Source organism: Oncorhynchus kisutch, linkage group LG9 (assembly GCF_002021735.2).
Source record: "Oncorhynchus kisutch isolate 150728-3 linkage group LG9, Okis_V2, whole genome shotgun sequence".
Classification (NCBI taxonomy): domain Eukaryota; kingdom Metazoa; phylum Chordata; class Actinopteri; order Salmoniformes; family Salmonidae; genus Oncorhynchus; species Oncorhynchus kisutch.
The window spans coordinates 23776532-23791649 of NC_034182.2; the positions used below are offsets into that span (position 1 = coordinate 23776532).

Sequence of the window (15118 nt, forward strand, 5' to 3'; positions counted from 1 at the left end):
GGAAAGGAAAGGAAAGGAAAGGAAAGGAAAGGAGAGAGGAAAGGAAAGGAAAGGAAAGGAAGGAAAGGAGAGGATAGGAAAGGAAAGGAGAGGATGATACAAAGAGAAGATAGGAGAGGAGAGGAGAGGAAAGGAAAGGAGAGGATGATACAAAGAGAAGATAGGAGAGGAGAGGAAAGGAAAGGAAAGGAGAGGATGATACAAAGAGAAGATATGAGAGGAGGAAAAACATTAGGATTATGAAGAGAAAGTAAAATAATAAAGTAAATAATACCACAAACAATCCCAAAAGAAAGAGAGATGTAGCCTGGTCGCTAGTCTGTTTCTGGTCTCTTGCCAACTCCTTATGGAATTGTCATGCCAAATGTGACAGTGGGTGACAAGGAGTTGGCATGATAGCACAAACAGACAGGCACTCAGGCTAAGAGAGGTGCAAGCAACAGCCATAACTATGAATTAGAGTTCCCAATTCATATCTTCTCAACATGATTCTGTGAATCCGCATGCAAGAATGGATGTAGTTTCCCATCCTGGCCACAGGGTGGCGCACTGTGCACACCTGATGTGGAAGTTCTGCACGTTAACGTTCCTGTAGGGGGCAGTCTTCCTCTGGCACCACAGAAGAAGACCCTCCTTAGCAGAGGTCTCTACACAGGGAGGAGGCGGGGGGAGAGAGGGGGAGGCAGAGAGGAGGCAGGGGAACGGCAGTGTTATCCTAAAGGACTAGGCTAAATATGCTCCAATAACCCTGCGGTGTTAAGGTGTCAAGCTTAGTGACCTGTGTGTGTGTGTGTGTGTGTGTGTGTGTGTGTGTGTGTGTGTGTGTGTGTGTGTGTGTGTGTGTGTGTGTGTGTGTGTGAAATGCTTACTGAGGTATGTTTTTTGTGGAGGATATGCAAAGTCTGTGTGCCACGGAGGCTTGAGTAATACGGATGCGTTAACAGTAACTCATATTGAACTGACTGCTGTGTCTAATGTATCATGGTGGTTTTGACTGTGTCAGATGCAGAGCGTGTCTAAACAGTGATCCTACGACGCGTCTGCGACTGTGGCTGTTAATTCTATTCATGTGTGAACGCTTTGATGGCAGGCGTATGTATAGTGTTGTATAGTGACTGATAATGTATAGACAGTGTTACTGGGAGTCCGATAGCTGGGTAAGTAGGTCGAATTTGTTCTCATGTGACTTAATGCATGTGCAGTTTGAATGTGTATATGGCGGGTGAAACCCGAGGGGGGGAAATGCATAAGAACAACGTTGTAAACATGTTTTTTAAAGATCAGAGGAAGAGGAAACTTTTTCCAATTCCACCCCTGCGCACACACACACACACACACACACACACACACACACACACTGACCCTCCACGGAGATGTCCTGAATGGCGAAACGCAGGATGATGGTCCAGATCATTCCCAGGGTCATCTTCGTATTACCGTCGACGATCTCTGCAAGCCAATCACAGCGTTCGGTCAAAAAACCATGGCAACATGGAGCACATGCCAAAACTCAGTCTATGCTGGCTTACTGAGAGTTGTCTCAGATATAATACCTCACTATCTTTCAACAAGTATCTAAAGTTACAGTATTTTACTTGAGTACCTACATTTATTTTTACCTTTATGTAACTAGGCAAGTCAGTTAAGAACAAATTCTTATTTACAATGGCGGCCTAGGAACAGCTTAACAAGGGTTAACTGCCTTGTTCAGGGGCAGAACGACTGATTTTTACCTCGTCAGCTCGGGGTTTCAACCTTGCAACCTTTCGGGTTACTAGTCCAACGCTTTTAACCAATAGGCTACCTGCCGCCCCTCTAAGTCAGAACTGTTTTGTAAAATGGGACTCGAGAACTACGAATAAAGGATCACCACAACATTACTGTATAACAACATATTGGAAAACAACAAGGACAACAGAAACAAGATGTTGAAGTCTCACCCTCAGCGCCGATGGACACCAGCTTGACTCCCTTGCTGCAGATGAAGTCCAGGGCCTTGTTCACATTTGCAATCTTGTGGAAACGCATCTTGCCTTTGTCGGGTTTGGGCAGTCTCTCACCTGTATACAATAAGAACATCCCCTTTAGTCTCCTCTCCGCAACACACAATGATTAGTGAAGTTTCACTCAATCAAGAAAGCTCTGTGCCATTCTCCATTTCAGCTCCGATGCTGCTGTATTTGACCGCACACCATCGAATTTGAGTGTCCTTTTCCCCTAACCTACGCTGTAGACGGAGAGGTCAACCTTTCTGATGTAACCGTGTGTAAGAGTGACTTAGCAGTGACTTAGGGGGGACTTAAGGCGACTCAAGAGTCCGACCCACCTGAGATGACCTCCAGCAGCAGCATGAGTTTGAGGCCATTCCTGAAGTCGTCCTCGATGTTCTCGATCTGTGTCCCTGCCTTCCTCAAGTGGGAGTTACACCAGGCTGTGAACGTCTGGGAGAGAAATAGATCAAGAGATAGGGGGAGAAATAGATCAAGAGATAGGGGGAGAAATAGATCGGGTTGAGAGAGATAGGGGGAGAAATAGATCGGGTTGAGAGAGATAGGGGGAGAAATAGATCAGGGGGAGAAATAGATCAGGGGGAGAAATAGATCAGGGGGAGAAATAGATCGGGTTGAGATAGGGTCGAGAGAGACACAGAGAGAGAGAGACACAGAGAGAGAGACACAGAGAGAGAGAGACACAGAGAGAGACACAGAGAGAGACAGAGAGAGAGACAGAGAGAGAGACAGAGAGAGAGACAGAGAGAGAGACACAGAGAGAGAGACACAGAAAGAGAGACACAGAGAGAGAGACACACAGAGAGAGAGACACACAGAGAGAGAGACACACAGAGAGAGAGACACAGAGAGAGAGAGACACAGAGAGAGAGAGACACAGAGAGAGAGAGACACAGAGAGAGAGAGACACAGAGAGAGAGACACAGAGAGAGAGACACAGAGAGAGAGACACAGAGAGAGAGACACAGAAAGAGAGACACAGAGAGAGAGACACAGAGAGAGAGACAGAGAGAGAGAGACAGAGAGAGAGAGACAGAGAGAGAGAGAGACAGACAGAGAAGGGAAGACAAAGGGAAAGGGGAGGAGAAAAAAAGTTGGCAATAAATAAGTGAATCTTCTCCCTCAAATATACAGAAAGAGACTGAGCCTCACTGACAGTGACCGGACGAGACCAACAGACCCCAAATGGAATCCTGGGCCCACACCGATGAACAACGTAAATAAACATAAACAGACAAATGCTCTAATCTAAAGTGAAGCCTGAAGCAGATTGCTTTCTCCCGGCCACTCTGACAGGCCTAGAGTGCCTGGCAATGTCCCATTACATCTTTAACCTTGTTAGAGCATCACGACGCTGCTCTGTGTGTCTGTTGGCTAGCACACCCATCCTGACCTCAGGTCATTATTCTGCCTTGACAGCTTTGAATGATTGATCTGAACGGTCTGAACGGTCTGATTCGAGGATAAGGGAGGTGTTGTGTCATTTCAATACAAGGGGGGGTGCGTAGAAGGTCACAGCAAACATAGACGTCTGTCCGCGGTGAGGGGTTGGAGAAAAAGAATACCTGCAGAAGCCTAACAACTGACTACAGGGGAGTGTAGAGAGGGAGAGAGACAGACAAAGATTACAATAATCAGTAATGAAGAGAGAACAAAGTCAGAGGTCAGAGTTCTCCATTAATGCAGTCGCTGTGTGTGTATGTGTGTGTGTGTGTGTGTGTGTGTGTGTGTGTGTGTGTGTGTGTGTGATTGCGATTCTGTGTGGGTGGGCACTGGGCAGAGCTGTGAGCCATTTAGCCATGACAGAGAAGGAGAGAGAGCTAGAGGAAGAAAGACACCGAAAAAGAGAAACTGCTTGAGAGAAAGAACTCTTGAGAGAGCGATAGAGTGCTTAAGAGAGGGTGAGAGAGAGACGGAGAGAAAGAGAGAGGGCGAGAAAGAGAACGCACTAGGGCGCGAGACGGGGGGGGGGGGCAAGAGAGAGACAGTGCTTGCCAGGGAGCAAAGGAAGGGAAGAAGGCAGAACAGAGACAGCCAGAGGGAGGGAGGCAGGAATGCCCTGACCTGTGTACAAAATTACCTCCTACCCCATGCATAGTGCACAACTGTTGACCAGATGGGTCCTGGTCAAAAGTAGTGCACTATATAGGGAACAGGGTGCCATTTGGGACACATCCATGGAAGGAAGGGAAGGAGAGCCACGATCCCGTCCCAGCAGGTGTCCCCCAGTCCCTACAGACCCAAACCCATACCCCCACAGCCACACAAACCCCCACCCTACAGCTACGCATGACCCAATTTAGACAGGCCCCCTATACAGACCACACAGACCGCTAGGCTAACTAGACCACCAAACCAGACTTCTGGAGAACAGGGGAGGGAGGGATGAAGAGGGAAAAGGAGGGGTGAAGGAGGGGGAAAGCAGAGAAGAAGGGAGGAGGGGGAAGGAAGGAGTGGAGGTGAGGGGGGTGAAGGAGGCTAAATCGGGTAGCTATGAGACACCATTAGGGACAGCTGAGAAGGCAGGATTCCTAAGGCTAACTGTCAGAGTCAAAGAGGGATAGAAGGAGAGAGAGGGGGGGGGGGAAGGAGACAGATTGCAAGAGAGGATAAATGAAAGTGGAAACAAGTGAGGTTTGAAACAGAAACAGGTTTTTGTTGACGTCAGTTCAACTTTCAGATGCATGTTCTGTGCCAATCTGGTGAGGTGACAAAACATGGTCTTTCAAATACTACATATGAGGAGGAAAATATCCAAGTCAAAACACAAATAAGCCCTATTTGTATCATCAAGTACAACACCCAATTCATTGGACTCAAAGGGCCATTGGGTCACACCATTATCCATAATAACCCATTATCTCATAGGTTACATGTCTTTGCGGGGGATGCCTATGGTTAACTATAGAGCGCTCGTATGACTATGAAGTCACTGCTCTTCTCCTCTATCTCCCCCCTTCTCCTCTGTGTGACTGCCCCCCCTTCTTCCCCTCTATCTCCCCCTTCTCCCTGTGTCCCCCCTTCTCCCTGTGTCCTCCCCTTCTCTTCTCTCCAACTGTTGAGCTGACCCTCTGTGCCTGTGTTGGTCTGGTCTGGACACAAACACAGTCATTCTGCTGGATGCCTGTCATAGCTCAGGGAGAGGGGACGGTGGGAGGGCCAGATGACCCTCAGCACAGCTGGGTGGACACACACACATCCTCCTCCCATCCCAGACACCACCTGTCCATCAAGAATGTGATGCAACCACTGTTACCATGTAACCATCCCTGCAGCTACCACTAACATCCTGCAGTTACGTCTAACATCCTGTAGTTACATCTAGCATCCTCAGATTGGCACATTTCAGAAACAATTGTGTGACTTGTGAGACTAAAGAAAGGAGGGGGATTCCGGACTTTAAAGGCCCAATGCAGTCAAAAACATGATTTCCTGTGTTTTATATATATTTCCACACTATGAGTTTGGAATAATACTCTGAAATTGTGAAAATTATGATAATGCCCTTTTAGTGTAAGAGCTGTTTTGGTGGGATGGGCTCTCTCTCTCGACCTCTCTCTCTCTCGACCTCTCTCTCTCTCGACCTCTCTCTCTCTCGACCTCTCTCTCTCTCGACCTCTCTCTCTCTCGACCTCTCTCTCTCTCGACCTCTCTCTACCTCTCGACCTCTCTCTACCTCTCGACCTCTCTCTACCTCTCGACCTCTCTCTACCTCTCGACCTCTCGACCTCTCGACCTCTCGACCTCTCGACCTCTCGACCTCTCGACCTCTGAATGCTCGGCTATGAAAAGCCAACTGACATTTACTCCTTAGGTACTGACCTGTTGCACCCTCTACAACCACTGTGATTATTGTCTATGAACGTTTGAAAATCTTGAAGAACAATCTGGCCTTAATGGCCATGTACTCTTATTATCTCCACCTGGCACAGCCAGAAGAGGGCTGGCCACCCCTCAGAGCCCGGTTCCTCTCTAGGTTTCTTCCTAGGTTCCTGCCTTTCTAGGGAGTTTTTCCTAGCCACTGTGCTTTTTTTATTTTCTTGAACCCTTATTTAATGAGGCAAGTCAGTTAAGAAAAATGACGGCCTACCCCGGCATTTGGCCAATTGTGAGCCACCCTACGGGACTCCCAAACACGGCCGGTTGTGATACAGCCTTCTACACCTGCATTGCTTGCTGTTTGGGGTTTTAGGCTGGGTTTCTGTATAGCACTTTGTGACAACTGATATAAAAAGGGCTTTATAAATACATTGATCGCCATGCAGTAAATGAGTTAATAGACCAATAAGAAAGAGTTCCAAACCTCTCTGACAATAACAGCTACTTTTACCCACTCAGACCACTCCCAGACAGTCCCGGCTACATTTATTACCATTTAAATTGAAAACAATCACAGGAAGGTACTTCATTTTTATCCAGAAATGATTTGATATTGAGATTAAAACGGCTGCATTGGGACATTTAACAAAGAAACAGAATAGAGAAGAGGGTAGAAGCGTCAGGTAGAAGTTGCCTACAAGCACATGACAGTCTTAAAAGGACAGTTCAAACCAGTTTCTCAGACTTTTTCATCAAAGGTGGACATGGACTCAGCTCAACATGACATGTCTGGCTAACTTTAATTTTGATGGTGAACTATCCCTTTAAGATGACACACCTCTGTGTGAACATATTAGGTGGAATCCCAACAATCAAAAATGGGCTTGTGTTGACAAAGAATTATGAACTACCCTTTTAAGACATAGCTAGATATAAGTCCAAAACAAACTCACCCTGATCCACCGGATTGCTAATGCTAACATCACATCCTAGACTCCATTGGTTGTGTCCCACTACCAGCCCTATGGGCCCTAGTGCACTAATAAGGGAGTGGGTTGCCATTAGGGATGCATCCCCCATCTGCCATTGATATCCTTTTATTATTATAAACTGGGTGGTTCGAACCCTGAATGCTGATTGGCTGACAGCCGCGGGTATGACAAAATATTGTATTTTTACTGCTCTTATTACGTTGGTAACCAGCTTATAGTAGCAATAAGGCACCTCTGGGGTTTGTGGTATATGGTCAATATACCACGGCTTAGGGCTGTATCCAGAACAGCCCTTAGCCCTGGTACATTGGCCATATCCCACAACCACTCATGCCTTAAACATAACAGGACAGGAGTATTCCTGTATCAGCGCTCAACAGCAGTGTAAAATAAATCTGGTAACAATGTCTGCAGGGCTGGCTAAACTGTGTGTGTGTGTGTGTGTGTGTGTGTGTGTGTGTGTGTGTGTGTGTGTGTGTGTGTGTGTGTGTGTGTGTGTGTGTGTGTCCACCCAGTGTGAGAGCCCAGTCTGAGCACTGACCGTATATATAAACACAGCCTCTGTCCAGTCCAGGCCAACACATGACTATAGAACAGGTGGGATAGGCCAGGGAGAGACAGACCTGGACAGACAGATGTCTGTGGTATGAATCACACAGACGCATGTACACACACACACACACACACACACACACACACACAAACACTCACTTGCCTGACACACACGCTCGGACACACACACAGTACCATCCTGATGAGGTATGACGCTGTGTATAAAAACAGAAGCAGCCGTCTTTATAGTTATAAATAGTCCCATCAGTCTGGAGAGAAGCCACACTTGGCAAAGCCATACATAGCTGCTCTACCAAACTCACAGGTGGGGGGGACAATGGAAGAGAACATTCACTCACACACACACATACGTACACATGCGCACCACGCCCACCCACGCACATACGTACACACGCGAACCACGGCCACCCACGCACATACGTATACACGCGCACCACGCCCACCCACGCACATACGTACACACGCGCACCACGCCCACCCACGCACATATGTACCCACGCGCACCACGCCCACCCACGCACATACGTACACACGCGCACCACGCCCACCCACGCACATTCACAATGCCATGTTATACGCCCCGCCTAACTCTTAGTACATCCTAAATAATGTACTGCAGCTCAACCTGTAAACCACCAAAGTGTAACAAAGTGTAAACAACCAACCTGTAAACAACCAAAGTCTAAAACAACCAACCTGTAAACAACCAAAGTGTAAACAACCAAACAACCAAAGTCTAAAACAACCAACCTGTAAACAACCAAAGTCTAAAACAACCAACCTGTAAACAACCAGTGTAAACAACCAACCTGTAAACAACCAAAGTCTAAAACAACCAACCTGTAAACAACCAGTGTAAACAACCAACCTGTAAACAACCAAACAACCAAAGTGTAACAAAGTATAAACAACCAACCTGTAAACAACCAATCAACCAAAGTGTAACAAAGTCTAAATAACCTAACAACCAAACCGACCGACAGATTGTCATGACAACTACATCCATCATGAAAGCCATACCTTCTTCACACCAGGTCCATGCCAACCACATCTATCACTAACAGCTACGCCTATCACTAACAACTACAACTATCCCTAACAACTACACCTATCCCTAACAACTACACCTATCCCTAACAACTACACCTATCCCTAACATCTACACCTATCCCTAACAACTACACGTATCGCTAACAACTACACATATCGCTAACAACTACACGTATCAATATTAAGCATGATTTGTCAGAACAAATGAAAAGGATATCTGTGACCCCACAGATGACAAAGATGGGACCGTGAACCTTTTGTCCACGCATATGTTTTAGGCTTATATGTTCGCATTTTAAAAATATATACACTATCGATACAAAATTATGTGGACACCCTTTCAAATTAGTGGATTTGGCTATTTCAGCCACACCAGTTGCTGACAGGTGTTTAAAAATCGAGCACACAGTCATGCAAATCTCCATAGACAAACATTGGCAGTGGAATGCCCTTACTGAGGAGCTCAGTGACTTTCAACATGGTACCGTCATAGGATGTGTCAGTTTGTCTAATTTCTGCCCTGCTAGAGCTGCCCCCGTTACTGTAAGTGCTGTTATTGTTAAGTGGAAACGTCTAGGAGCGACAAAGGCTCAGCTGCGAAGTGGTGGGCCACACAAGCTCACAGAACGGGACCACCTAGTGATAAAGCCCGTAAAAATCGTCTGTCCTCGGTAGCAACAGTTCCAAACTGCCTCTGGAAGCATCGTCAGCTCGTCAGGAACTTAATGAAATGGGTTTCCATGGCCGAGCAGCTGCAAACAAGCCTAAGATCACCATGCGCAATGCCAAGTGTCGGCTAGAGTGGTGTAAAGTTCACCGCCATTGGACTCTGGAGCAGTGGAAGCGCGTTCTCTTGAGTTATGAATCACGCTTCACCATCTGGCAGTCTGATGGACGAATCTGAGTTTGGCAGATGCCAGGAGAACGCTAATATGTAGTGCCAACTGTAAAGTTTGGTGGAGGAGGAATAATGGTCTGGGGCTGTTTTTCATGATCTTAGTTCCAGTGAAGGGACATTTTAACGCTACAGCATACAATGACATTCTAGATGATTCTATGCTTCCAACATTGTGGCAACAGTTTGGGGAAGGGCCTTTCCTGTTTCAGCATGACAATGCCCCTGTGCACAAAGCGAGGTCCATGCAGAAATGGTTTGTCGATATCGGTGAATTGGAACACCAATTGCGAGCCAGGCCTAATCGCACAACATCAGTGCCCAACCTCACCAATGCTCTTGTGGCTGAATGGAAGCAATTCCCCGCAGCATTGTTCCAACATCTAGTGGAAAGCCTTCCCAGAAGAGTGTAGGCTGTTATAGCAGCAAAGGGGGGACCAAGTCCATATGAATTAAAGGTCGACCGGTTATGATTTTTCAATGCCGATACCGATGCCAATTATTGGAGGACCAAAAAAAGCCGATACCGATTAATCAGCCGATTTTTATATATTTTGTGGAGTACAGCAGGTCAGCCACCAGGGGGAGACTCGTCGAGGCCTGGTGACAGACGGAGTCTACATCACGAGGCAATGGCTCCCTCTGCTGGACGTGCCAGGTCTCGACTGGCTCTCCGGGCAGGACTAATCGAGGCTGATTGGAGTTGGTGAGTAATTAAGGGCTGATTGCTCACCAGCTGGACGAGTCCCATAAAGCTTCCAGAAGGGCGGCACATGGGAGACGGGACTGGGGGAAGAAAGGTTACTCCCATATAGTTGGAGACGGTTCCAGAGGTAAAAGGAGGGAGCTCAGTTTTTGTTCCCCGCAGGATACAGCAAGACCCGGAGCCCAGAAGACGGTATGCCGGAGAGGGTCTCATGGGGGAGACCTATTCTTTTCTTTTGGTTTGTTATTCAAATACACACCCTTGAAACCGAGCTAATCCTACTCTGTCCGTGTTTGTTCTGTGTAAACGTTTTGACCAAACCCCCTGGTCTACCACAACTTGCATTAATGACAATTACAACAATACTGAATGAACAATAAAACACTTTTAGTCTAACTTAATACATGTATAAGATGTATTTAGTCTCAAATAAATAATGAAACATGTTCAATTTGGTTTAAATAATGCAAAAACCCAGTGTCGGAGAAAGTAAAAGTGCAATATGTGCCATGTAAAAAAGCTAACGTTTAAGTTCCTTGCTCAGAACATGAGAACATATGAAAGCTGGTGGTTCCTTTTAACATGAGTCGTCAATGTTCCCAGTTAAGAAGTTTTAGGTTATAGTTATTGTAGGAATTTGACGTGTCAACTATTTCTCTATATACGATTTGTATTTCATATACCTTTGACAATTGGATGTTCTTATGGGCACTTTACTATTGCCAGCCTAATCTCGGGAAGTCATAAACAGCGCTGTGCTTCAAGCATTGCTAAGAGCTGCTGGCAAACGCAGTAAAGTGCTGTTTGAATGAATGCTTACGAGCCTGCTGCTGCCTACCACCGCTCAGTCAGACTGCTCTATCAAATATCAAATCATAGACTTAATTATAATATAATAAACACACAAATACACGCTTTTGGTCAAATTCAGAAACGATCATTTCGAAAACAAATGTTTATTCTTTCAGTGAAATACGGAACCGTTCTGTATTTTTTCCAACGGGCGGCAACTTTAAGTCTAAATATTGCTGTTACGTTGCACAACCTTCAATGTTATGTCATAATTATGAAAAATTCTGGCAAATTAATTACGGTCTGAATGCAAGAGAAGTGACACAATTTCCCTAGTTATTATTGCCTGCAAACATTAATTTATTTTAAGTAAATATGCAGGTTTAAAATATATACTTCTGTGTATTGATTTTAAGAAAGGCATTGATGTTTATGGTTAGGTACACGACTGCGCCATTGTTAAATCATCACCCGTTTGGCGAAGTTGAAGTAGGCTGTGATTTGATGATAAATTAACAGGCACCGCATTGATTAAATGCAACGCAGGACAAGCTAGTTAACTAGTGATTATGTGAAGATTGATTGTTTTTTATAAGATACATTTAATGCTAGCGAGCAACTTACCTTGGCTCCTTGCTTCCATAAGGTCCTTTTGATGCTCCACTCGCGTAACAGCCACACAGTCAGCCACACAGTCTCCTCATGGAATGGAATGTAATCGGCCATAATCGGCGTCCAAAAAGGCAGATTACCGATTGTTGTGAACTTGAAATCGGCCCTCATTAAACCGCCCATGCCGATTAATCGGTCGACCTCTAATATGAATGCCCATGATTTTGGAATGAGATGTTTGACGAGCAGGTGTCCACATACACTACATGACCATAAGTATCTTATTGCCTATGATTGACAAGCCCTTAAAACGCCTCATTATCATCATCACCAAATGCTATACTTGGCTTCTTTTCTCTGTCCTCCACATGTAAGCTATGTGTATGTCATTCACACGTAAGCCTTGTGCATGTCAGTCACACATTCATGGGTTTAACTACTGAGAAATGACTTTGTGCTGTAAAAACCTTTACTTTATTACATTTTTTACAGCTGAGAGAAAGGGTCAGTGGTTGCCAGTTGTCAGTGGGTACTTGTAATGTCTTTATGTGGAATGTCAACATTGAGTTTCAATAGACAGTGTTAGGTAGGGGAGGCTTGGCCATACAACAGGTGCGACAGCTTTTGGAGTGACACCCCACCACCCTCACCACATCCCTCCTTCCTCGTCTTCCCCTCATGAGGGTTTTAAATATCCCCCTAACGGAGACCTAAGGCTTGAACTTGGTTGCCGCTGCCACCGGGACGCTTTGGGACGATGACATAAGAGTAAAACTGAGCCCCCTGCGAGTAAGCATTTTGTTGGGCGATGTATACCTTGTGTATCCCACATATCTCACATACAACTATTAAAACTTGAAACCGACCTTCCCACCCCACCTTCCAACCTCCAATTCCACGAATCCCGAGCAACCATTACTTCAGACATAATGGGAGGGCAATAACACACACTGTCAAATGTCTTGTCTTCAAGATACTGTAGATCTTCAAAATAGTTTTCAATTCAAAATACATTAGTTTACTTGACCTTATTTTAAGAAATAGTCCCATTGACAGCAAGGTCTCTTTTGTAAGGGAGGCCTGCATCTGAGAATTACACAACAAATTACACAATAAGAAATATAAGACAAAACAATTAAGTGCAAAAAGAGACAAACTCATGAAAAACAATCCCATTCCTCAAAAATATGTCTTCAATCAACACTCTCAACTGCCCGAAAAGGCACCAATACACCCATTTGGAGGGAACTCTGAAGATTATTCCATACATGGGGTGCCAAAAAGCTAAAAGCTGTTTTTCATAAGTCTGTAGAAACTGATGGAATTTCCAGAGTTAGCCATCCCTGTGATTGGGTATGGTAACTCATACTACTATGGGTACTGTAAGTAAAGATGTCAGGATGTTCAGAGGCCGTGTCCCAAATGGCACCCTATTCCCTACCTAGTGCATTACTTTTGACCGCGGCCGAAAAGTAATGGGCCCCGGGGGGACTGGTCAAAAGTAGTGCGCTATAAAGGGAATGGGGTCCCATTTGAGACGCATCCAGAGACTCTGAGGGCCAGCATTCTAAACACCAGGCCTAATATTTCTACATTTAGAGGATCAAGGGCTTTGACTAGCCTCGCGTTGGCAGGCTGAGTGTAGCGGCCAGCGGGCACACCTCTTCTGCCAACCCAGCTCTGTCCCAGCTGCCAGCCACCCCCTGGGCACAAGGGCAGCCGGCTCCAAGCAACAGGAGGCACACCTGATGACAGCGTGCAGCGAATTGATGCACCCCCTCACACTCTCACGTCTAAGAGAATGCCCGTTGCTAATTATTCTGTATTTAACACTTATTTCAGCAGTTACAGCATGGAGTGAAGCCCCTCTCATTGACTCACGTCTAAGAGAATGCCCGTTGCTAATTATTCTGTATTTAACACTTATTTCAGCAGTTACAGCATGGAGTGAAGCCCCTCTCATTGACTCACGTCTAAGAGAATGCCCGTTGCTAATTATTCTGTATTTAACACTTATTTCAGCAGTTACAGCATGGAGTGAAGCCCCTCTCATTGACTCACGTCTAAGAGAATGCCCGTTGCTAATTATTCTGTATTTAACACTTATTTCAGCAGTTACAGCATGGAGTGAAGCCCCTCTCATTGACTCACGTCTGAGAGAATGCCTATCCTTAAATTGCATTTGTTTAACCAGAGAGGTTGACTGAGAACATATTCTCATTGACAGCAACAGCCATACAGGAACTGAATTACTGAAGGATACTGAAGAAAACAGAGATAGAGGCCTATTTCTACACACTCAACTTGACTTGTGCATCGGGATGAACAATGCTGGACTTTTTCTTTAATTCTGTTCTGAAAACAATTTTTAGACAGGAAATCTGAAATAGACCAAATGCCATTCCAAGCTTTAGTACTGACTGGTATTAAAACGATCAAAGTGACAATACGTACGACTATGACTAACACTTGGACCTGCACCTGTCAGAGAGTGATACCAACAGTTACACATCTGACATATTAATCATAATGCATTTCCATCTGTTGGCATCAATGGTTTTATTAAAGGGCAAGAGATGAAATTCCATTCCATTCCATTGTTACATTCCATTCTACTAAACATAATTCCATTATATATCGTTCCGTTCCATTCCAGTGTTTATCTGTTCTATCCTCCTGCCTACAACTTGACTGAGTGACTCTAAGGTTAAATGTCAAACACACTGGGCCTTCTAGTGGTCACAGAAGCATATGGTATGGGAACGTAGAGCGGAGCATGGTACAACCTTCCGATTGCTTCACTGTGTGTGTGTGTGTGTGTGTGTGTGTGTGTGTGTGTGTGTGTGTGTGTGTGTGTGTGTGTGTGTGTGTGTGTGTGTGTGTTATGTGCTCTGGGCACTGTGATTGATGATTACAGAGGGATAAATTGGTTAAAGAGGGGAGTAGGATTTACAGCTGACCGTCTGTCTTATATGAGTGTGGGGGGGGGGGGTCTAATTTCAGCAGGCGTATCAGTTCTGTTCTGACTTCTGCCTCTTTAAACAGGATTCTGATATCATATACTCACACACACACACACACACACACACACACACACACACACAATGACAGGCTTCAATCTTCAGTGCCAACGGCGGCATCTGATACAATGGAGAGATACTAAGGATTATCATACAAGATTAACAAGTAATAAGACCATTGAAAGACATCATTTGTGGATTTTTGCCTCAGATGGAGAGTAAACCATGACAAAACTCTTCCATACCTCCCTCCATCCCTCGCTCCATCCATCCCTCCCCCCAATCATATCTTCTTTCTCCCTGTGGATTGTGGACACCTCGGTGTCCCTTTACCATTACCACACCATGGAATACCTGTGACCTCACGTCTTAGCGCCCCCAACAACACACACACACACACACTTGGAGGAGGCATCACAGAACACACTCCTCAGCCCTTCCTGTGGCCTCCCAGGGCTCCTAGCTCCACTAAGGCAGTTTATAGAAGCCTCCCTACATGGACACAGCTTCTGGAATAGCAACTGCCATCTGATCTCACTACAAGCTCTCTCTTACCTCGCTTTTTCCCTACACACACACACACACACACACACACAAGGTTCTCTTGCCCAGTTCAGTTCTGTCTTACATTCACTTGCAGGATGAACTTT

At 45.5% G+C, this 15118-nt stretch overlaps 1 protein-coding gene across 1 annotated transcript in view; it reads right to left on the reverse strand.

Annotated features, from left to right (window-relative positions):
* Positions 1-15118, reverse strand: part of LOC109896930 (alpha-actinin-3-like) — a 33905-nt gene that overhangs the window by 11302 nt on the left and 7485 nt on the right. The window contains exons 2-5 of the mRNA XM_031832196.1: positions 2327-2441; positions 1941-2060; positions 1363-1449; positions 560-647 (exon numbers count right to left, since the gene is read on the reverse strand). Coding sequence (XP_031688056.1) covers positions 560-647; positions 1363-1449; positions 1941-2060; positions 2327-2441 — 410 coding nt within the window. The remainder of the gene's footprint in view (positions 1-559; positions 648-1362; positions 1450-1940; positions 2061-2326; positions 2442-15118) is intronic.